This window comes from Littorina saxatilis, linkage group LG2 (genome assembly GCF_037325665.1).
Source record: "Littorina saxatilis isolate snail1 linkage group LG2, US_GU_Lsax_2.0, whole genome shotgun sequence".
NCBI lineage: Eukaryota > Metazoa > Mollusca > Gastropoda > Littorinimorpha > Littorinidae > Littorina > Littorina saxatilis.
This window is the reverse complement of record NC_090246.1, coordinates 82,595,286-82,620,274: the sequence shown is the minus strand read 5'-3', so window position 1 is coordinate 82,620,274 and position 24,989 is coordinate 82,595,286. Positions and strand designations below refer to the sequence as shown.

The window sequence follows — 24,989 nt, the reverse complement described above, 5'->3', positions numbered from 1 at the left end:
ACAGCATGAGAAAGATCGACTGTACTAGTCATGACAAGGCAGGAGACAGCCTGGTCAGCATGTAGCAAAGGGGAATAACTCGTATTTAGCCATTCTCATTTCCAAGCATGCCCAATGAGGAAGTTATCCTTCTTCCCATTGTAGTTTCTTTGCTGTCCGGGCGTGATTTCCGGCATAGTTGAATATTCATAACAGCCGTCCAGCACCAAAACGAGGCGCCATTGTTGTAGAGGAGCAAGTCCACGAAAATAAATTCTTTGAAAATTTCTCACGCTCGACAGAAAGCAGCCAGGATGTCCCCGGTCTTAGAGAACTACAATAATTATTGTTGCCGTCAAAACCTTGCAAGGCCTCAACCGTTCTCACGAGATCAGTTACATTTTCTCTCTCTCTCTCTCTCTTTCTCTCTCTCTCTCTCTCTCTCTCTCTCTCTCTCTCTCTCTCTCTCTCTCTCTCTCTCTCTCTCTGTGTGTATGTATGTCTTTGTCTGTGTCTCCCTCTGAGTCTCTCCGCTTCTGTCTTTCTATGTCTGTCTATGTCTATGTGTGTGTGTGTGTGTCTCTCTCTCTCTCTCATCTGACTCTTGGCACACAGGTCAAAGCAGAGGTTAACTTGAGTGCACGTGTACCCAGGAGGGGGGTGATTCACTCACCTTCCACGTCCAAAACGTAGTGGTATTGACACGCCAGATTAGTGCGGTAGCGTATTGTGCTAAGCAGGAAAGCGCGCTTTTCTGCCGGTATTCTTGTTCTTCGCAATTTCCGGAAAACATCCACTTTCACTTTGAGACTGTTCTGTTTACATTCGACACTATCAAAACCACTTTGCAATACTGAAATAATTTTTTCTGTGTTCGAAAGCTACAGCCAATCGTTATTATGTCCCCTTAGGTACAATTTTATAACATTATTGGCACATGTAAACAATAGGAATTAATTAATGAACGCTACGACAAGGGCAGCCTTTAACCTCCCTGTTGTCACTCAGCATTTTTACTTTTTTATTCTCATCCACACTTTCAGCACTTCCCCCACCCGCCCTCCCTATCTCAGATGTAATTTGTAAATGACGTTTTCAGCCTTCAATCCACTATTTAACATAGTAAGTCAAGCTTTTCAAACCTTATTAATAATTGCTTTGATGTCACGTTTTGCTGATGTTCAGTTTATTATTTAATAAAGATCTCATGGTTCAAAATTTCATATTGTTTTTTTCAAAAACGTGCGTGTGTTCCATTTCAAACTAACCTCACTGATGTGAACTCCATTATTACTGTCACATCTGTTTTACAAATTACACCCATAATCCAAACCAACGCGCAAATACACACACACACACCACAACTACACACATAATATTACAGGGCCGGACCAAATGAGTTGTAAGGGGGGGGGGGGGTTCCTCCTTTTTTGGGGGGGCAAATCAGCGAAGTGGCGAAGCCACCGGGGGGTCCGGGGGCATGCTCCCCCTGAAAATTTTTGAAAAACGGTTAAAATCTGTTCAATCTGGTGCATTCTGGGCCTTGTTTTGAGGGTTAAGAGCAGCATTGTGGGGGGAGGGGGGGTACCTTTTTCTCATCGGATTTCACATTGAATAAAATTTGTTAGAGACACACACAAAATTTATTTTTAAAAAAAACACCAAAAAAACAACACTCAAAGCAAGGTACATGCTTTTTCCAGGGGTGGGGTTCCGGAACCCCTGGAACCCCCCCCCCCCCCCCCCTGGGTCCGGCCCTGTATTATGTACTCGTTACCTAGCCAACGCTCGTCACAACACTGTCAGTCTCAAGTCTAAATAATAATAGTATAAATCATCATAGACATAATGTTGCTTCACATGTCCTGTGTACAATCGTTGGTTTTCACAATAAATATTGCATTACTGTAATTGTCTTCTATATCTTTCCAAAAACAAAACTCAAAGACCACACAAGCTATTGCAACCTACTCCTATCTCTGGTCTCTCTTCCTGGGTACAATGGTACCTAAGACTTACATTCAAATGCTTACATTTCCATGCTACCCATATTGTCAAAATACCAATAATTATTCAAAACAAATGTTAATTACTACCTAACTTCATTTCAGACCCACACCCATTATTATACACACATTTCACATTTAAACCATTAGTCGGCCCCCTGTCGATATTTATCGACTAAGTTCCTTGTGGTTTACTGCGGGAGGCTTACTGTGCCATTAATCTGATATGGCAATTTTTCGCAACAAAGTGCTTTTTTCTTCAGTACTACCGTACTTTTCTCAATATTTTGGCTACTTTGCCTCAAGATTGCATATAGCTGCTGCCACTTTGGTGTTCCTAGAAAGGTTGGGTGAGATTCTATAGGCCGCGCCGTTTACTATGATCTTTCACAATTAACTTATTAGCTCGTGAGTAACGACTGTGCATTTAAATCGGGCAGTGTGAGAGCCCTGTTGGCCGCTCGTCTAATAGTTCAAAAACACGAGGATACGACGGGGTCAACCCGCTATTGCTGCGGCCCGTTGTTGCCCGGCGCGGCCCGTTATTGCTGCAACCCGTTATTGCCGCAACCCGCTATTGCCGCGGAACTTTCCCGCAAGAAAGTTCCCCTGATTCCGGTGTTTTTATATTTAGTCAAGTTTTGACTAAATATTTTAACGTAGAGGGGGGAATCGAGACGAGGGTCGTGGTGTATGTGTGTGTGTGTGTGTGTGTGTCTGTCTGTCTGTCTGTCTGTCTGTCTGTCTGTGTGTGTAGAGCGATTCAGACCAAACTACTGGACCGATCTTTATGAAATTTGACATGAGAGTTCCTGGGATTGATATCCCCGAACGTTTTTTTTCATTTTTTTGATAAATGTCTTTGATGACGTCATATCCGGCTTTTCGTGAAAGTTGAGGCGGCACTGTCACGCTCTCATTTTTCAACCAAATTGGTTGAAATTTTGGTCAAGTAATCTTCGACGAAGCCCGGACTTCGGTATTGCATTTCAGCTTGGTGGCTTAAAAATTAATTAATGACTTTGGTCATTAAAAATCGGAAAATTGTAAAAAAATAAATAAAAATTTATAAAACGATCCAAATTTACGTTCGTCTTATTCTCCATCATTTTCTGATTCCAAAAACATATAAATATGTTATATTTGGATTAAAAACAAGCTCTGAAAATTAAATATATAAAAATTATTATCAAATTTAAATTGTCGAAATCAATTTAAAAACACTTTCATCTTATTCCTTGTCGGTTCCTGATTCCAAAAACATATAGATATGATATGTTTGGATTAAAAACACGCTCAGAAAGTTAAAACAAAGAGAGGTACAGAAAAGCGTGCTATCCTTCTTAGCGCAACTACTACCCCGCTCTTCTTGTCAATTTCACTGCCTTTGCCATGAGCGGTGGACTGACGATGCTACGAGTATACGGTCTTGCTGAAAAATGGCATTGCCTTCAGTTTCATTCTGTGAGTTCGACAGCTACTTGGCTAAATGTTGTATTTTCGCCTTACGCGACTTGTTTTTTTTTTACAATTTTGCGCCAGTCAGATGGCAAACAACAGAGTTGGTAACTCTGCCGTGTGCCAAACTTTCGTTCATCAAAAAGAACAAATCAATGCCGCGGCGCATCTTTTGTGTTCATTTCTACTTTTTAGAGTGCTTGAATAAGCAGATATGAACAAGTAAGTCCACAACAAAAAACAACTTTTTAAGAATGCAAGAATGTTTTGGCAAAACAAAGTAGGTTCCTAATTTTCGTATAATGATAGTTTCAAAATTCTTGTCAGAGGACTCATACAAAAAAGACGTCATTTAAAGTTTAGAACACACAAATGACGTCATTTAAGTTTGAAACACACAAATGACGTCATTTGATACGGCGAGACATTATGACGTCACCTTATGACGTTTTATTTCAAAGTCCCTCCCTCCCTCTCTCTTTCCCTCCCTCCATCTATCTCTTTTTATCGCCCTCCCTCCATCATTTTCTCCATCCCTCCTTCCCTTTCGCTCTCTCCTCCCCCCCCCCCTCTCTTCCGCCATCCTTCTCTCTCTCCCTCCCTTCCTCCCTACCTCTCTCTCTATATATATCTCACTACTTCCCTGCCTCCTTTTCTCCCTCCCTCCCTCCCACCAACATTCGACTTTTCTCTACCTCCCTCCTTCACTGTCACTCCCTCCCCTCTGTCCCTCCATCCCACTCTCTTTCTCTTCCTCCCTCCCCCTCTCTCTCTCCCTCCCACTCTCTTCCTCCCACCCTATCCCCCCCCTCTCTCACTCTCTCCCTCTTCAAGTCTCTCTCTACCTCCATCCCACTATCATGTCTCTTTCCCTCCATCTCTCCCCTCTCTTCTCAGTCTCTCTCCCTCCCTCCATCCCTCCCACACTTCCTCTCCCCCCTCTCTTCTTTCCTCCCTCCCTCCTTCCCATCTCTACTCTCACGTATTGTAAAGCGCTAAGAGTAGACATTTTTCTAGAATAGCGCTATAAAAGTTTGCATTATTATTATTATTATTATAATTCTGTTATAAACTGCCTGACTGGTAAGCAAGACAGCTACGCTCACCTAACTTTAGGACAATTTAAGGTCCCCAGTTTAATACTGTGTCCGCATCTGCCTTAGATATTCCAATTTTGACATAGTTCTAGAATAACAACGGGCCGCCGCGCGGCCTGCCTCCAATGCACAGGATTGCGAGTTCCAATCCCTGCGGACGTGGCGAAAACTCAAGTTCCGCTGGGGGTCGTCCTTTCTCCTTGCGTAAGAGATTTTCTCGTCAATAAAAATTAATGTACATAATCATAATGGAAACAAAAAATGAAACAAAAATTTAAAAAACAAAAAGGGCGCGGCAATAACGGGCCGCGGCAACAACGGGCCGCGGCAATAGCGAGTTGTAACCGATACGACAACATTTAATGAGAGCTGTTATAATATATATGCGAGCAATGCGTGTCGTATACATAGAGAATACTACATGGCTTGCTGTCGGTGTCGTACCAGATTTACAGAGTTGTTTTTTTAAATATTGAACTGCGAGCGAAAGCGAGCTGTTCACTATTCAGTTGAAAAAGCAACGAGTGTAAATCTGGTACGGAACAGCAAGCCATGTAGTATTCTGTAAGCAGTTCACAGGCGGAGCGGAGCCCACCCCGGCATTCCTCTTTTCCAGTCACTAACTCAGCCCCCCTCCCCCCCCCCCCCACAACATCGTACAAGATAGACATAATTTGCTACACAGTTTTTGACGTGACTCGTACACCGATTTGCTCTATATATATCTAGAGTAGACAGCGACAACTGTTCGTGTTTTCTCTCTGGGATGATTGAGCGGTGAGGGGAGGGGTGGGCTGCTGATCAAACTTTGATTTCGAAGCTGGGAAAAGGAAAGGAAAAAGGACACAAACACGTGTAGGCTACCTTTCATCTAGTGTCTTTTTTCTATTTCATTTTTTGTTAGAAGCGTAACCCAGTGTATTTGTGCGCAGATACTTTCTTTCCAACTGAAACGAATGATTCAGTGCAGTTTGCCGTTCCTCCCTTTCCTCCGTAACTATCGCCCCCTAGCGGCAGCATCCGTGCATGCGCTTCGTCACCCTCCCGATCAATAATATGAACTTCCAGCTTTCCCTCACTTCACTTTCACGATCAATTAGATTAAAATTTACAATGTTCATGTTTGAATCTATTTAAACATGCGTATTGAAACATAAAATAGGGAAGTAAAACAAGGCATGTGCAAAAAGTGTAAAGCAGCGCTGCTGTTGGTGCAGACGATAATAATCAACATCCGGTCCTCACGAAAATTTCCGAAAATAGCCGAAGTTCTGTTATTACAATGGCCGACTGAAAGGATTTGATGATGAAGATGGATTTTGAAAATTTTGTTGTAATTTCCTGTTATGCTGTGTTTGGTTGATAATGAGCTCCGGAGATCAAGGAGGAGACGCAGGGGCCGAAAAAGACGTGGAATATTATTATCGTCCAGGTAAGAGAGTTGTTCTGAATCACTAGTTTTGAATGAAAAATCAGTCTGGCATCACCATTTCTGACTTTCCCACCGGTGCCACCATAATTCTTCGAATTTGTCATGCGCTACTCGTGCAAAATAGTGTTTATATCCCTTGCTAATTTAATATCAGGCTGTGTGGAAATGGATTGGCGTTTGCTTTGGGCTTATTATGATGAGAATTTTTGTTAGAATGTGTTAGATGCTGCATTCCTACTTAGATAAAGGCAGACGTTTCTTTGCGAGGATTAGCTCCCCTACGCCAGACGAAACTGGATTGAAACCTAGAGCTCTGTAAAGACGAATGTTGTAACACATAATGTCATTGTATTTTCAGGGGATAATTTGAATTCTTTTGTATTTTAACTTTAAATTTGATTTTATACCCCCATCAATTGACTAGGCACAAGACAGCTCATCTGTAGTTCCGCTGTGTCTGTGTGAAGTTCTGTGAGTGTGACCATGCACTGATGCAGGCCGTGCATCCGAACAGGATACAGAGGAGTATGGCAGCATCACAACTGAAACAGCCTTATTCTATGGTCTTTCTACTAGGTACAGCAACAATATACATACACAGAAAGTAGATATGCATGTGAATTATTAAGAACAAGTTAAATGGAAGTGTGGTGCAACATTATTTTGTTAGACTTAGAAGTCAACTTAGAATTAGATGCTGATAAATGATAGATAGCCACTACAGCCAGTTAACTTCCGAGTCCTTTTGACTCTGAAAAGCAAAAAAAAATGTTAACATCACGATCATTTGGATTCATGTTAATTTCTATGAAACTTGGTAAATTGGTGATTCTACTTGTCCTTGTAGTGCACTATTTACCCCAAAAAAATCAATCACGAAACTATAGTCATTTCGTATAAGAGTAAAATATACAACATTACTATACATGTAGTACAAGTACTAATAAAAGTTCTATTAAATAAATATATTTTATCAATTTTATCAAGCCACCTGACTTCTCTTTATTGGTCTACTTCTTATGAAAATGTGTTCCTTTTTGGTTGTAACTTGTAATTGTATGATATTGTTAATACTCTTATTCTCACAAGTTCTTTTTTCTTGTGTGTGTGACTGTGAGTGTGACTGAGGTTTTTTTTCTTAGCTCAGTTTAAAAACAAACAAAAGTCTTGATAAAGAAAATCTTGCAAAAACACAGTTGAAAAAGTTATGTTTAGATTTTGTTTAGGGAGCAGTAATATAAGAAGGATATTTGAACAGATCCATGGTATGTGAAAACATTTTTCTTGCAAATTTCATTTTGACTGCAATTTCAGTCCAAGCAAGGGACAATAACTCGATCAGTAACTGTTCTGTGATTTAGACGCATCTACAAAGAGTTACTCCGAAGTGAAAAGCAAACTCTTCACTGTCACTAGTGTCAGAGTCTTGAATCACATTTTTAATTTTTTCAATTTCATTCTTCAAAGCTCATGAAACCTATGGGACGTTGTGTACTCTAAATCCTATCTGTACATTAATCTGGCAAACTCAGGCACGTTTGACTTTGAGTGATGTCAATTGCGAGAAAAAAAAAAGGTTGAAGCGAACGATAGACAAGAGTAAATGGAGAATTGACAGTGCAATAACATTGAGGCTGAGACAGGGTTTAATTTACTAGTGCGCACTGCGCCATTGGCGCATTAAATCTGAAAATGTCCCATCACAATTCCCTTCAGTGCGTCAAAGGGCGCATCGAGGTTACGTACCACTGCGCCACCAAATGTACACTTTACATCGGATTACACGCACACACATACAGAGATAACACGATATAGCGGCTAATTCTCAAATGGCACCATATTGCACCATTTTGCATCTTTGGTCAAAACGCGTACAGGCCTCTTTGGCGCTTCTTGCCTTCGACTATGTCCCATCGGAATTTGGTTGAGGGGGACAAATGTCCCATTGCTTTTTTTCTCCCAGGCTAAACCCTGCTGAGAGTGCTGCTGTGATCATATACTTTTGCTTCTTCAAACTCTGAGCATAGATAAAGTGATAAATAACGGTCCGGGGGGAAAACAATCACCTGCAATTTCTGTCGGACATGATCGTCTACTAGCAATCCTTTGACGCTCTTGGTGTTTCTGCTCACATAGCGGAAAGTGTAACAGTCCTAACAGTAACACTGTGATATTTAAAGCAGCAGTCGTTCGTAATAAAATTGATAGGTAGTGGTACCGAATACTAACATTTGCATTGAGATTAAAATTAATTTAAAGAACATGGGATTGACCTTCACCGACACAATAATGATTAAGTCTTGACAAGGGAGGTTCAACAATTTTTTAGGCAGGTGTGACGATAGCTAGAAGACACATGCAAGTCCTTTTGATTTAGATAAAATTAAAACCATTTATACAAAACACCAGTGAATGAAATACTACAAGTTCCCGGCTCTATCGATGCCCGTTTTTAACCGACTGCTTCCCTTTATATTATAAACCATACATAGATCGTCGTTCTCCCGGACTAACTCCTTAGTATGTCGCCGAGAATAGAGGATTTTGGGTATTTTTCATGCAATGACGTCAGCGCTTTTCGGTGATTGGTCAATGCATTTCGTATCAATAATGTCGGTCACGCTTGAAATTATCGCTACTTCATATTGCTTTCCAAACTTATACGAAGTGACCGGGAGCGTCGGGTCAGTATGAACTGAATTAGCCCCGAACAGTGAGATATAGAGAACAGTACACAAACACGAACGGAGAGACTCGGAAACTCGAGTCAGTCGTCGCCATGCTCGAGAATTCAAGTGTAATATATTTGAAGTTAAAATCTCCCTCGCCTACAGTACGGCAGATTAGCTCAGTTGGTAACTCTCTCGATCATGCGCTAGGCCTTACTTTTGTGATCCCGGGTTCGATTCGCTTCGACGGCAATTTTATTTTTATTTTTTTCTGAACTCGTAATTCTTGTATTTTATTCATTTGCGTCATTCCAAACCTTTTGGATTATGAAATGAATCTAAATAATAAAACAAGTCGCGTAAGGCGAAAATACAACATTTAGTCAAGTAGCTGTCGAACTCACAGAATGAAACTGAACGCAATGCAACGCAGCAAGACCGTATACTCGTAGCATCGTCAGTCCACCGCTCATGGCAAAGGCAGTGAAATTGACAAGAAGAGCGGGGTAGTAGTTGCGCTGAGAAGGATAGCACGCTTTTCTGTACCTCTCTTCGTTTTAACTTTCTGAGCGTGTTTTCAATCCAAACATATCATATCTATATATGTTTTTGGAATCAGGAACCGACAAGGAATAAGATGAATGTGTTTTTAAATTGATTTCGAAAATTTAATTTTGATAATAATTTTTATATTTTTAATTTTCAGAGCTTGTTTTTAATCCAAATATAACATATTTATATGTTTTTGGAATCAGAAAATGATGGAGAATAAGATGAACGTGTGTGTGTAGAGCTATTCAGACCAAACTACTGGACCGATCTTTATGAAATTTGACATGAGAGTTCCTGGGAATGATATCCCCGGACGTTTTTTTCCTTTTTTCGATAAATGTCTTTGATGACGTCATATCCGGCTTTTTGTAAAAGTTGAGGCGGCACTGTCACACCCTCATTTTTCAATCAAATTGATTGAAATTTTGGCAAAGCAATCTTCGACGAAGGCCGGGGTTTGGTATTGCATTTCAGCTTGGTGAGTTAAAAACTAATGAGTGAGTTTGGTCATTAAAAATCGGAAACTTGTAATTAAAATTATTTTTTTATTAAACGATCCAAAAACAATTTCATCTTATTCTTCGTCATGTGCTGATTCCAAAAACATATAAATATGTTATATTTGGATTAAAAACAAGCTCTGAAAATTAAAAATATAAAAATTATGATCAAAATTAAATTTCCGAAATCGATTTAAAAACAATTCCGTCTTATTCCTTGTCGGTTCCTGATTCCAAAAACATATAGATATGATATGTTTGGATTAAAAACACGCTCAGAAAGTTAAAACGAAGAGAGGTACAGAAAAGCGTGCTATGCAGCACAGCGAAACCACTACTGTGAGCGCTGAACAGGCTCGTCAGTTTCACTCCGTTTTGCACAAGCGGCAGACTTCGGTCATTGTGAAAAAATGCAGTGCGTTCAGTTTCGTTCTGTGAGTTCGACTGAGCTTGACTAAATGTTGTATTTTTGCCTTACGCGACTTGTTGATTTATCCCAAAGGTTTTGAGTCGTGCACATTGAAAATCGAATATAGTGCGTGAGTGCCCTTGAACAGCTTTCCCACAATCCCGTAATCCCATATTCTATTTTTAGTACGGGATATCCCCAAGTAAAGGTCAAAGGGCATATGTATCACCTTGTGTCGACTGCTGGTAATAGTAGATAAATACTTCTAGATAATGGGCTTCTGTACAAAACTATAGTAATAAAATATTGAACTGCAGTACATAGTGATGTACCTCCTGTCGTCCACGTAGTTCACTGTTTATGATAAGACCAGTATTGATGAGTAATATTTAGCAAGCTCTATCATTGGAAAGTTACACAAAGTACTGAATCACAATGTTTGAAATAAATGTGAATAACATTCAGACACTATCAGTATCACCAGTAGCACTAGTAGTATCAGAATCAGTGAATGACTGGTTTTATTGTATGGTTGGTGTGTGGTAACGTACATCAGCTTCCAAACCACTATTCCAATTGTGTTACTCGTGGGGTGATCTGAGACACGGTGGTTTTTTTTTGCGGAGACTTTTCCTTTAGTTAAAATGATGTTGTTAAACTTAAAGACAGCATATTTTAGCCTGAAGACTAGGTAGATCATTTAACATTTAATTTTAACTTTTAAGTCCCATATTTTGGGAAATGGCTGTTACTTACAACTTACATTTTGCTTCCTTTATGTATGATGTGAATGTGGACAAACATTCCAGTTAGTGTTACTCACTTACTGTTTCTACCTTTTGTGAGATGGCTCCTTATAAAGTTATAGCCTTTGGTTCATTGATTCAAAATTTAGCAAGCATTTACTTTTAACCTTCATCAGATCACGTTTTGGATTACACAGTCCTGTTGGTGTGAGTCGTGTACAACCCATACTTTTAAAGCAGGATTCAGCATAAAAAGAATGGGTTGTAAACGACCCACGCCATCCGAATATGGATAAACTCTTTCCCGCCTCTTTGCAGAATATGGGTCGTACACAACATACGTCATCCGAATAGGGAAAAACATAATAAAATCCTTCTTTAATTCCATATGGGTCGCCCACGGCCCACATCATCTGGGCTGCCTAGTTCAAATAACGTCACTGTTTATTTGTTTGTTTACAAAGATAATCCTTCAGAAAGTGGTTGACAGGAGTGTCCTTATGTTTTTGAGGATTATATGAAGTCTTAATCAAAAGCTCCCAATAGTTTCAGAGATACAGACACTTTTGTGAGGCTCTGGGTTGTCCCAGGAAGCACGGTGAAGGTTACATTTCATACCAGTTGTACTAACCACTTCAATTAAGCTCAAAGTCAGAAAATACAACAGTGGTCTGGTTGGTATTAGTGATGAGATTGCTTTTACCTGCCGAAGTTATGTTTTTCCTGCAGGATGATACTTTCATATATATATGCCTTAAAGTTCAAGATTACTAGTACCACAGCTGGACAGTCGTTGTATAAGTTACGTTCGTTGGCATTTGGACAGGCGAAGCACAGATACCTGCAAATGCTAAGCTAAGTGTAAAAATAAACAGCGCACAGTGTCACTTTTGGTTGCTTCTGTTTTTAGAAATCTGCTGAAAATGTGAGATTTGAAACTTTCTCTAGACTAGAACTTTAAGGGGAAGTATTGCAGGAAGTTATCCCTATCCCACATGTGTGCAGGTTTTTGGAAGCCATAATCATGGGACACAGTCTCAACATCATGTACGCGATTAAATATTGATCATGGTTGTAAATGTAGTTGGTACATATAAGACAAGGGAATTCTCTGAGAAAAGTTAGGTACACATTTTAGAGAGAGAAAATTCCTCTTCTGAAAAAAAAAATCGAGGAACAAAAATCTAACAAGTCGCGTAAGGCAAAAATACAACATTTAGTCAAGTAGCTGTCGAACTCACAGAATGAAACGGAACGCAATGCAACGCAGCAAGACCGTATACTCGTAGCATCGTCAGTCCACCGCTCATGGCAAAGGCAGTGAAATTGACAAGAAGAGCGGGGTAGTAGTTGCGCTAAGAAGGATAGCACGCTTTTCTGTACCTCTCTTCGTTTTAACTTTCTGAGCGTGTTTTTAATCCAAACATATCATATCTATATGTTTTTGGAATCAGGAACCAACAAGGAATAAGATGAAAGTGTTTTTAAATTGATTTCGACAATTTAATTTTGAAAATAATTTTTATATATTTAATTTTCAGAGCTTGTTTTTAATCCAAATATAACATATTTATATGTTTTTGGAATCAGCAAATGATGGAGAATAAGATGAACGTAAATTTGGATCGTTTTATAAAAGAAATATTTTTTTTACAATTTTCAGATTTTTAATGACCAAAGTCATTGATTAATTTTTAAGCCACCAAGCTGAAATGCAATACCGAAGTCCGGGCTTCGTCGAAGATTACTTGACCAAAATTTCAACCAATTTGGTTGAAAAATGAGGGCGTGACAGTGCCGCCTCAACTTTCACGAAAAGCCGGATATGACGTCATCAAAGACATTTATCAAAAAAATGAAAAAAACGTTCGGGGATTTCATACCCAGGAACTTTCATGTCAAATTTCATAAAGATCGGTCCAGTAGTTTGGTCTGAATCGCTCTACACGCACGCACACACACATACACACACACATACACCACGACCCTCGTCTCGATTCCCCCCTCGATGTTAAAACATTTAGTCATAACTTGACTAAATCTAAAAAGACAATCTGCCCATAGTACAGTATGACCCATCCTGAACTCAGGTCATAATGAGTTCGGCTCATTCTCTCCCTAACCGGACGCGACAGTCCTACGCGAATCTATCAAAACTAGGAATACAGAGTTATCTCCCATATTTTTTCCGCGAGCACTGATCTAAATTTGAGATCAGTGTTCGCGAGACGAAAATGATTGCAGATTGGCCGACTTCGACAGTGATATATATATATCCGTTCTGTTCTTCACAATTATGATAAAGACATCGTTCTAAGGTCAAAACAAGTCGAAATTTTGGGACTGCTGCCAGAAGGAGACCGTAATACTATATCTGTATATGGTTGCATCACCACAGAAAAAATCGTCTGCTTCAGCGAACGCCGAAACCAAACGGTTGATTATCACACGACACTTTTGCCATATTTAGAGTTGTTTGCACAGTAAATACAGCCGCGAAAAAAAAGCTTCCTTGAAACTGTCTTACAAATCAATTCCTTTGTAATTTAAAAATTACACACCATGAAAAATCATTATCGACGATCGCGAATCTGCTAATATCAATAATACATTACAAAAAGCTCTAAATATGTTAAAAAAAATTTTTAAAAAAAATCGGTTTCCTTGCCAGACAAGGAAACTCAAGGCATCCTCTCAGGGAGAGATTGAGCCGAACTCATTTTGACCTGAGTTCAGGATGCAGTATGACCAATGTCCTCCATAAAACTGTCCCTTCATTCAGTGAGATTCCGCCTGCGTGAGTCACTTTTACAAATATGTTGAACGCCGTTCGTTGGTTACTGGTCAGTTCTTTTTCTGTGTAAAATTCATGAAACATACTCCCAGATTGCTCAGATTTTCACAAAATCCCGGATCCCCCCTACTTTTCCCAGATTTAAAAAAAAATTTCCCATGCCTGGTTAGCAGTAGATTCCTTTTTATCCATGTCATTTTATTCACAAATAAAAGGCTTACATGTTTTGTTACAACGTAAACGAACTTACAATGTATTATTGTTGAAATGAGATGCCCATGGCAGTTATTCCTTGGGTTAAACAAGATGCAGTCTGACAAATACACATCGCTCTCACTCATAGACAACACTTAGTGGGATTTATTGCTGAAATTGAAATTACCAGGCAGGACAGAGTACTCTTAAAAGTCTCCAAGATATGACAAGGCGAAGCATGTGGCAGGGTCTTCAGTTGCAGTTGCACTGTGCAAGTTGAGCTGACGGTGTAGGTAAAGAGGCTTCAAGAGGCTTATCGTGTCAGTCACTGTCTTATCCCTATGCCTGCTTCATGCTACTGGCCATGCTGTGGGCCCCTTATCACCAGTACCTCTTCCTATCTCATTACTTAGGTGTAGCCAAGCTTGTCCTGTCTGCTGCTGCGGCTCATCTGCTTGCTGCCACAATTCTCATTCATTGTTTTACCTCCCCCCCCCCCCCCCCCCCCCCCCCCCCCGCGGGTTAGGGGGAAGAATTTACCCGATGCTAGGCGACTAACAGATTCTGTTTCTCCTTTTACACTTGTTAAGTGTTTCTTGTATAGAATATAGTCAATTTTTGTAAAGATTTTAGTCAAGCAGTATGTAAGAAATGTTAAGTCCTTTGTACTGGAAACTTGCATTCTCCCAGTAAGGTAATACGTAGAGGTTACATGCCGAGTCTCAGTGATTATTAAAAATAATGGTCGAAGTTAGCGGATCATGAAAAATGCGAGCTTTCTTTATTCCTCCTTTCTTCAGTTATTCAAAGAAAAGAGGAGTTTTTTTGCGAAAGTTTGATCGAATCCTATTCACTCAACCAGTCAACCTGCGCAGGCGATCGATTAATGCGCGGTTGTATAGTTCCGTGCAAATCATTCCATTCTGTTAACACTTCTTGTCAGTTTTCCTATTTTGGACTAAAATCAAGTACACAGATATGCTGTTATTCTGCTGTGGCGGAAAAGACAGATATTGTGTGTTCTGTATATGTTTTGGTATCGCTTAGGATAATGTTCTTTCGTCAAATGGGAGTAGCAGACGAACTTTTGCACCCGTGTTCCAACGTTAAAAACTGTATGAAGTTCAGTTTTCTGGGGAAAATAGTGTATGAAACCGCTTTATGTTGTTTAAATTGATGAGATGTGTGCATTTGGTTGCGTGTGATCTGTTTATTAAATGAAATATTGTTGAAAACTGACCGTCGGATTGCAGTCTGTTGTCGAAGAAACTGAGTGAAAAGAAATTTGAAAGGGGAACTACTCTTGTCGCTAGACAAAGTATGAGAGTTACTTGCCTTGGGAATTTGCTTGTGATTAACGTTTGTGCACAGCAGATCTAGATTCAGAAAACAACCAAACTCATGGATTTTATATGGAGATTCATGTGTTCAAGCCTGTAGTTGTTAATTTAAATGCGGTATGTTTGTATTGTTTGCTCCAGAGATGTATACTTCGTACATTAGAGCGTTCGGAACTTTTCAGTCGCAAAAGTAGTACCGACGCAGAACAGCTTCTCAACCCATTGCGCTATCGAGGATTCAGGCTGTTGCTGGGTCGTTATTTGTTTGGTTGCTGGGTGTTTATCGAAAAATAACTAGCTCTACAAGTTTACAGAGGTAAAGAAGCAGAGGGGGGAATAAATTGTACTACGTTGCAAGCCCCTGGAGCAAATTTTTGATTAGTGCTTTTGTGAACAAGAAACAATTGACAAGTGGCTCTATCCCATCTCCCCCCTTTCCCCGTTGCGATATAACCTTCGTGGTTGAAAACGACGTTAAATACCAAATAAAGAAATAAAGAAAGATTCATTGTTTTGACCTTGCTGTGCGTGGTAAAACATCTCCCCTTCTGGTTTCTTTTCTGCTGCCCAATACCTGTCAGAATACTATGAAAACAGATCAGTCAAGAGACAAATTGCTTGCTGCCGCGTGAGCGGAGAAAATTTTCCCTCTTTATCTTTGCTGAGCTGCCAACAAAACCCCTCCGCGCGGAGGTGTATCCAGACACATCTTACGTAGGATGAGATGGGGTTTTGACAATTGTTAAGCCATGAACAGGCGAAAAGGAATGATAAGAGAGAAAATGGCGCAACAGTGGAACCCCCCTTTTAAGACCTAGAAACATCTATGAAAATTAGGTCTTAAAAAGGAGGGAGTCTTAAAACGGGGGTACATTTTGCAGAGGTTATGAACAGAAATAATCAAATATGTAAAACCCAAAGCCTTTCTCTTAAAATGGGGGGGGGAGTCTTAAAAACAATAGGAGGGTTCCACTGTAGTCTGTGCAAGCTGCACTGTGCAGTTAGTGAGTTAGGGATCATGTACTGAATGCCCTGCAGAATGGCTGCTGGGGTCAGGGTGAGGAGAGTGCTGTCCTTAAAAACTGAGATCCTTCAAGCAAACTTGGACCTGTGCCTTCTGAAAGTCTCCTGGGACAAATCTGCATTCTTTATCTCCATTATTGCCATCCCGTCACTTGGGCGCATTCATTTTTGTTAATGGAAAATGCATTGTATTGAAAACTGAATTATTCACACCACACTTGCAGAGAAGTTGATGAATTCTGAACCACTTGAATAATTCACTCAGAGTTAGTGTTACTGGGCAAACTAAAATATACGTCCAAAAACTTGACAAAATGCATTAAAATTTGATTAAGTCCCATTTAGCTTTCTCACTGTCACAGTAGTTGTGTAACTGACACTAATAGCTTGAATTATTTACACTGGGGTAGTGACTCATAGTTCTACTTGGCGAAGGCGTTTATTTCTAACTAGATGATTACCCGCTTCGCCGGGTAGCCGAATACCAGGCGCCCCGGCTTTGCCGGGTGCGAAGGGAGGGAGATCTGAAAATAGTAACGTGCAGTGACCTTCTTAAAATAGTAACGTAGTAGCGGGAATATGGATTGACGCCACACGAAGGAAGGGAGATCTAAAAATAGTAACATGCAGTGACCTTCTAAAAATAGTAACGTAGTAACGGGAATATGGATTGACGCCACACGAAGGAAGGGAGATAAACGCGCAAAACAAAACACTGGAGAAGATAAGGAAGAGTTACTGGGAATGGATATAGTGGATCTACAGAAAAACCAAAATCGGTTCAGCGCTGCGCGCTGAGAGCACGTGTTGAAATATCTCATCGATGAGGTTGTGTCCGGGGTGTAGCTGAATACAGTCTCCAAATTTGAAAAAGATCGACCGAGAACTTTGGCCGTGTATCGCGAACAGACACACAGACACTAGTCGTATATATAGAGACTAGAATGAATACCCGCTTCGCCGGGTAGCCGGCTTCGCCGGGAAGAAGTACTTAGAGCCGTACGCCGGCTTTGCCGGGTACGAACAATGGACCCGCCAAGCTTAGGTCCCTCCCAGATTCGTGGAATGGGAACTGCACGAAAATGATTCAGTGGCCATAATGCCATTCCTGACCATACCGAGTCCCATCCTTGTCGACGAATGTAACCGTGTTAATCACCTTTGGAGGCGAACTCCACTCAAACAGGATTGAGCAATTTAGAGGTTATCTCTAAGCCCTTTTGAACTGTTATGGCTTCTCAAAGGAAGGCCAGTACATACAAATACACAAAAGCCGCCAGACCACATCACAAACAGAACTGAACAATCCCAAGGTGTTGCCCACATAGAGACACACACACACACACACACACAAACACAGAGAAGCCGTATATATAGAGAGATAGATGACAGTGTATTTTTCGCATGGCTATAAATTGATTCGACCTTTGCACTTTTACAGTGAGGATAATTTACGGGTCCAATTTACGTTCTGGACACTGCGGTGACCTTCTAAAAATAGTAACAGAACGCCGGGAATATCCGAAGATGCCCCACTCATACTATAGTGCACCATACGAAGGAAGGGAGGTAAACGCTGAAAACCTGGAGAAGATAAGGAAGAGTTACTTATAATGGTGAAATGAACACAAAAACCAAAATCGGTTCAGCGCTGCGCGCTGAGAGCACGTGTTGAAATATCTCATCGATGATATTGTGTCCGGGGTGTAGCTGAATACGGTGTCCAAATTTGAAAAAGATCCACCGAGAACTTTGGCGTTGTGATGTGGTGTAGCGGCTTTGGTGTGTCGGTATGGGGGCCCGGGTAGCTGAGGTGGAACCAAAATCGGTTCAGCGCTGCGCGCTGAGAGCACGTGTTGAAATATCGACCAGGTTGTGTCCTGTCCCGGGTCTACCTGAATATGCCCACCAAATTTGAAGCAGATCCATCGAGAACTTTGGCCGTGCATCGCGCACAACCACACACACACACACACACACAGACACACAGACAGACACACAGACACTAGTCGTATATATATATATAGAAGCATCATTGATTTAGGGGGTGCTACAATTACAAAATCACAAGCACCCTAAGACTAAGACTAGTAAGAGTAAAATAAATAGATAAATAAAAGAAAAATGATTGACTATTTCCCTAACAGATGATTTAAAAATGGGTCTAAAAGCTAAACAGAATGTCATATGTAAGTACATGTGGTTTATATAAGCCAATATTGTTTTAAATGATCCTGATGACATTGAAGATTCCAATTTTGTGTGTGTGTATTTTATGTTTTGTGACGTTTCTGTTGTTTGTTTTGCACAGGTGGAAGACGGAATGATGGGCTAAAGGCGGCAGACATTGTACCTGTGCTGAGGGAGAGGGTGGCCTACCTCTCAGGTACATAGATATCGCTTATCACGACAGTTCATCTGAAATAGATTTTTTATTTTTTATTTTTATTTTTTACTGCTGATCAGATATGTACAATGTTATTTTTAAAAACAAATGTGATCCCTACTCACTATTGCAAAGAGTTGAAAAGGTGCACATTCTGTGATGGATTACATTTTATGTGCCTACCTTAGCCGTGATACAAAAATGTTGTATGAATCATGATGGCAAATGATGTATGGTTTGGACAGGTGGACGAGACAAGCGAGGGGGTCCAATTCTTACCTTCCCCTCCCACACCCACCCAGAACGACTCAAGTATGACGACCTACGGCGTCTCATGACCTACCTCGCAAGTGTGCCAAGGTGAGAGAAACGGGAACATTTTCTGCATAGTTCGTCAGTTTAGAAAATAGAGTACAGCTATAAAAACAAGAGGCGAAGCCTTCAAGGCTCACGTAAGAAATCAACAAACAGTAACACAAACTCAATCACTCCGTCACACATACACACACACAGTCGGCATAGGTGACACGGTGCAAGAGTGCGAGACACTTGATCTAGATCTGTCTGTCTGTAACCTACTTACTTACACGACTGCCTGAGATGGCCAGATCGACACTGCGCTTTCGACAGCGCTGCGCTTCCTCGCGCAGACACTGGAAACACGCTGTGCAGATTAACCTGTAGGAAATCTCCTTTGGTATCTTCTTTATCTATTTTTCTGGAGCTACGAAACCGAACAATGTAAAATCGTCTTCTCCGAATCGGCGAACTGCAGCTCGGTGATAACTGTATCTATACCACAATCCTTCACGCGATCTGACCTAACCTTGACCCCTGACCTGGTCTACATACCACACACGACACAAACCAGTCAGCTGTTTTTACCCCCCCAAAACCCCCCACCACCCGTTTTCTTTGGATACACACTTTAACTACATACGTGCCGACGAAATGTTGATCATTGCTTCAATACTTTGAAGCTGTTGCTTAAATAATAACCAGGTAAAATTAGTATTTCGGTGTTCAGTCAAATGTTAAAGTTTCTACCACAGACATACTTGTATACATACATACATACACACGCACGCACGCACAGACAGACAAAAGTTAGCATTGCATAGGCTACACTTACGTGAGCCAATAAGAAAAATCATGCCATGAAAACACAAGGTTCCTGAAAAGTGAAGAGGTGTTTATTTCTGTTCCTGAAAAAGTGAAGAAGTGTCATATTTCTTCTCTTAATCATGACATTAAAGGAGAACACTGTTTTAAGAGAGGTGCAGTGCTTTTGTTTTGGGTGGTAAAAAAACCTATGGGTACCCTGCATTGGACATTCAAAATCATCCATGAAATGTTGCTTGCTGTGAATGATTTTCAAAGGAAAAGGGATTCCATTATAAATTATTCATACTAATCATAGCTGTCTTGTCATTTGCAGTGATGAGGTGAGGGAGAAAGGCTTCACAGTCATCCTTGACATGCGGGGATCAAAATGGGAAACTGTCAAACCCATCCTCAAGGCTCTGCAGGTGTGTACAGGTGTCTGTCTCGGTATCTGTTTGGCTTTAATAATAATAATAATAACGATTACTTATATAGCGCGTAAACCTCGTGGTGACAAGCCCAGAGCGCTTTACACTTACATAATCACAATACAAACAAGGCAAGAGAACTAAATCCGAATAAATTCAAACATAGTCACACACACCCACACACGCACGCACACGCACACACACACACACACGCACGCGCGCGCGCACACACACACACACACAATCTTTCTTTCGTCATTGTCAATGTTCAGGTAACCCGCTTTCTGACTATGTCCAGTATGTGACTGGTTTATCTGTGTTTGTCTCTGTGTCACAATGTCTGGCTGGACTGTGTGTGTTTGACCAGTATGCGTCTGTGTCTGTGTTTTCTGTCTATCACTCTATGTGTAATTGTGTCTATGTTTCTGTCTGAGTGTCTGCTTCTATGTCTTCATGTTTTGTTTTGTTTCGTTCATAACTTAATTATTCTTTTTTCACTTAGTCCATGTTTTGTTTGTCACAGGAATGCTTCCCTGGCAACATCAACATGGCGTACATCATCAAGCCTGGAGGATTCTGGGAGAAACAGAGGACCAGTTTAGGCAGCGCTAAATATAACTTTGAAGTGAGATTTATTATTTTATGGTGTTAATCTTTTTGAGACATAGAAGTCATGATTTTGTTGACTTGTCTGAGTAATCAGGAGAGTCGTCAACTCTTGATAATAAGCAGTGTAAGGCTATCTCGCCCGGCAGGCTGACTGTTAATACAAAACTTAATGTTGAGGTTTTCTTGGATGTTTTTCTAACTAAAGCCTCTAAATTGGTACTGTGGTAGGTTTTCAGTTGCTTTGAACAACAGAAAGTTTGGTTTACCCTCATTAAATTTCAAGTCATTTGCAGTGATGACTTTCTCTCTCTCTTTCTCCCTCTCTCCCCACCCCTCTCTCCCCCCCCCTCTCTCTCTCTCTCTCTCTCTTTCTCCCTCTCTCCCCACCCCTCTCCCCCCCCCCCTCTCTCTCTCTCTCTCTCTTTCTCCCTCTCTCCCCACCCATCTCCCCCCCCTCTCTCTCTCTCTCTCTCTCTCTCTCTCTCTCTCACTCTCTCTCTCTCTGCTCTCTCTCTCTCAAAATGTATAGAATATTTGTGTTCACTCCAGACATTCAGACCCATTACATAGGGTATATCTTTTAGTCTCAACATTTGCTGATTTCTGTTTGTTTGTTCGTTCATGGGCTGAAACTCCCACGGCTTTTACGTGTATGACCGTTTTTACCCCGCCATTTAGGCAGCCATACGCCGCTTTCGGAGGAAGCATGCTGGGTATTTTCGTGTTTCTATAACCCACCGAACTCTGACATGGATAACAGGATCTTTTTCGTGCGCACTTGGTCTTGTGCTTGCATGTACACACGGGGGTGTTCGGACACCGAGGAGAGTCTGCACACAAAGTTGACTCTGAGAAATAAATCTCTCGCCGAACGTGGGGACGAACTCACACTGACAGCGGCCAACTGGATACAAATCCAGCGCGCTACCGACTGAGCTACATCCCCGCCCTGCTGATTTCTGTGATTTCTGGAACATGTTTATTCAGTGGTGACAAGCAGTTACATGGGGTATATCTCTTACATTTGCTGATTGTTGTGATTGCAGACCAACATGATCTCTTTGGACAATCTGACAAAAGTGATAGACTCGTCACAGCTGACCAGGGACTTTGACGGCTCTCTGGAGTATGATCACGAGCAGTGGATTCAGCTCAGACTGGTTTGTCTTCCTTTATGCGTACATAGAAATATTGTGGACATATCTGATTTTGACTGAATAATGTGAATAATGGCGTGACATAAAAATGCTGCATGTCTCCCGAGGAAGTAACAAAGAATTTTGAGAACAAAGTTTGTCTTGGTTACTTCAACATACATGTATCAGCAAAATATCAGAAAATTTATCGTAAGGTCACCAGCATGTATTGGTATCGTACATCATTAAGTTGTCGGTTATATTGTATAGATCTCTGTTACAATTTCCCTCAGTGATGGCATGTTTGTCCCTGTCCCAGATGTTGGAGGAGTTCATCTGGAAGGCTCTGGACTTGCTGGACAAGCTGGACGAGCTGGGTGAAATCCTCACCAACCCCGACCTTCCCGATGACCTTGGGGGCGCTCAGCATGTCCTGGAGGAGCACAACCACCTCAAGCGACGCGTGACCTTGGCTCCCGTGGAGCAGCTGTCCATGGAAGGTCATCACATCCTGACCAAGATCACCGGCGAGATCCCTGGACAGTCAGGTCAGTGTGTGTGTGTCTGTCTGTCTGTCTATCTGTATCTGTCTGTCTGTGTCAGTGAAGCAGGGTGCGGGATTCTGCTGAAGGTTGATGCTCAGCATCCTATCATATTTGAGAGCCACGATGGCATAGTGGTTAGAGTGCTTGCCTCTCATGCTGGTGGTCAGGGATCAACCCCCATTTGGGGAGAATACGAATACCCAATTTGGTTTTCAGCAAGTGTTTGTTGTCAAGCCAGAATCTCACGCAAGACAGATATCAGAGGGGAGTGTCGAAGATCCCCCAGTCACTGGAAAGGAAAGAAAACAAAACACAAAGTTTGAAAAGTACTGAGGAAAGGATTTTCACATTTCAACACCATGACAGATTTTGTCTATGCAATAGATCTGAGAAATATCGGGAAGTAAGGGCTCTGAATGCATACAACATGTGCTAGAGAGTAAGTGACAGTTATGTGGAACCAATCTCCTGGCACCTGAGAGAATATTAAGCATTGAAATGAACAAGAAGAAGAAGTAAGAAGAAAAAGCGACTTTAATCATCAATTATTATCATCAATTATTTGTCCGATTGTTTATTTAATTTAATTCATTTTCATTTATTTGTCCATGCAATAATGTCATATTGCCATACAACATTGGTTTCAGGGAGTGTTGGTCGGCGAGCAAAGATCTCGGGCAACACGGACTTTCAGAGCGCCGTGCCGCAGATCTCCCAGTTGCTAGAGAACCTCCAGTCCACCAAGCAGCACCTCAACCAGCTCTGGGTTGTCAAGAAGATGCGGCTGGAGCAGTGTCTGCAGCTCAGGATCTTTGAGGAAGATGTCGAGAAGGTGAGTGCAAGCAGACCTGTTTACCATTCCGTTTTGGCCAGAATTATTACGGATTCAGTCTCCAAATTCTGCAAGTTCGGTCAGTTGGCAAAAATTCTGGTGCGGCAGCAATGTCTTGTCAATGTTAGGATCGTGGCAGAGGTTTGGCTACTGCAAGTGTTCTGGAATAATCCGAATTGGTGAATAAGGGCTTGTAGGTGGGGGAGTGGGCGGATCCGACGTGAGGGTCTTACTAATGCTGTGAATAGACGATGTTCAGAAACTTTTGGGTTTGTATGGGTTGTGAAAGAGTGAGTACTCTTACTTTAGTGAGGTGAACATTTGACACCTCCTTGTCCATGTGTTGAAGACTCGCCCTTCGCTAGTGACTGGCCTCTAATGTTACATGGGAAAGTGTGACTCACTAAAGTGATAGTATTCATTCTTTCACAAACCATACAAACCCAACCATTATTTCCGAACATCGTCTATTTGTGAATAAGGGCTTGTAGGTGAGGAGAGTGGACGGATCGGATGTGAGTATTAAAAATGCTGTGAATTGAGAGCTTCATGCTTAGTGATTGGGATAGTTGATGTTAATAGTTTCATTTGAATAACTTGCTGTTGACATTTTGTTTAGAGCTGAATATACAAGAATATATGCATACATGTGCTTGTGCTGTGACAAACACGTAGATACAGCTTGCATTTTGCCCTTGTGCTGTTTAGATGTTAGAGTTGTTTCAGGATGAATACTGTGAATGTAACGAGTTTTGCCTCTGTGTCCTCATGTAGGAATGTTGTTGTGCTGTTCTGTTTAGATGTTTGAGTGGATCAGCCACAACCGCGACCTATTCCTGGTAAACTACACCGAGATTGGCACCTGTCACCAGATGGCCGTAGAGCTCGAGTCAGAGCACTGCCAGTTTGCCACCAGCGCCGAGGTAAGAACAAGTGTAAGCATTTCTTCTTTGTTGTTCTTTTGTTTTTCCTTGACTGATTGGTTAAATTTTACGTCATCTTAGCTCCAATAATTGATGGATATTGGTAGAGGTAGTGTTTTATGGTGTGTGTTTTTTTTCCCTCATGAGGTCAAAATAATATGATATCGAAAATCTTGCAAAAATCATGATTTTTCGTGATTTTAGTATCATGCCAGATTTTGGTAGAAGAGAGACTGTTTTATCAAATGAAATACGTTCTTTGTTATTGTGTGGGTTTTTCTGTATCGATTTGGCCATGAAACTTACGTACTGAGGCGTGTTTAAACTTCATACAGCAGGCTTATCATGTCATTGTGTATCTCTATCAAAAAGGATGTCATGATATGTATGGCTGAAAGGCGAGAGTTTCTGCTCTTCATAATAGCAAGCATGAGTGTGAGGTATTGCCGTCCTGACAAAACAGTGAAATTATGCCAGTAGTGGAAAGAGATTAGGTTTGGCCACAGCCTGGCCTACATTATTTATCCAAAACCTTGAGAGTGAGAAAGTCACAGGAATCTTCCTTGTATTTCCCTTTAATCCTTGAAAGTGTTTGTTATCCATATATTTTTCTTCTCCACAGAATGTGTATGTGAACATCACACGCATCATGGGCATGGCTCAACGCATGTGTGACTCGGGCCACTACGCATCCAACATGATTCGTGTGGAGGCCGGCCGTCTCGAGCGAGAGTGGAAAAGTCTGGCAGCGGCACTCGAAGACAGGAGTACTGTGCTCAGAATGTCTGTTGTCTTTCATAAAAAGGCTGAGATGGTGAGTGGTGTG

At 41.2% G+C, this 24,989-nt stretch overlaps 1 protein-coding gene and 1 long non-coding RNA gene across 3 annotated transcripts in view; one reads left to right on the top strand and one right to left on the bottom strand.

The window, feature by feature from the left end:
• The window catches only part of LOC138959914 (uncharacterized), a 194,090-nt gene that overhangs the window by 549 nt on the left and 168,552 nt on the right, over positions 1-24,989 (bottom strand). The gene's annotated exons all lie outside the window — the stretch shown is intronic.
• LOC138959910 (triple functional domain protein-like) overlaps positions 6,438-24,989 on the top strand; it is a 243,912-nt gene continuing 225,360 nt past the window's right edge. For both annotated transcript variants that reach the window (XM_070331585.1, XM_070331586.1), the window contains exons 1-10: positions 6,438-6,548; positions 18,512-18,586; positions 18,832-18,946; positions 20,025-20,115; positions 20,642-20,743; positions 21,774-21,887; positions 22,183-22,411; positions 23,056-23,240; positions 24,041-24,163; positions 24,786-24,977. In XM_070331585.1, coding sequence (XP_070187686.1) covers positions 6,464-6,548; positions 18,512-18,586; positions 18,832-18,946; positions 20,025-20,115; positions 20,642-20,743; positions 21,774-21,887; positions 22,183-22,411; positions 23,056-23,240; positions 24,041-24,163; positions 24,786-24,977 — 1,311 coding nt within the window. In that variant the 5' untranslated portion in view covers positions 6,438-6,463. The remainder of the gene's footprint in view (positions 6,549-18,511; positions 18,587-18,831; positions 18,947-20,024; positions 20,116-20,641; positions 20,744-21,773; positions 21,888-22,182; positions 22,412-23,055; positions 23,241-24,040; positions 24,164-24,785; positions 24,978-24,989) is intronic.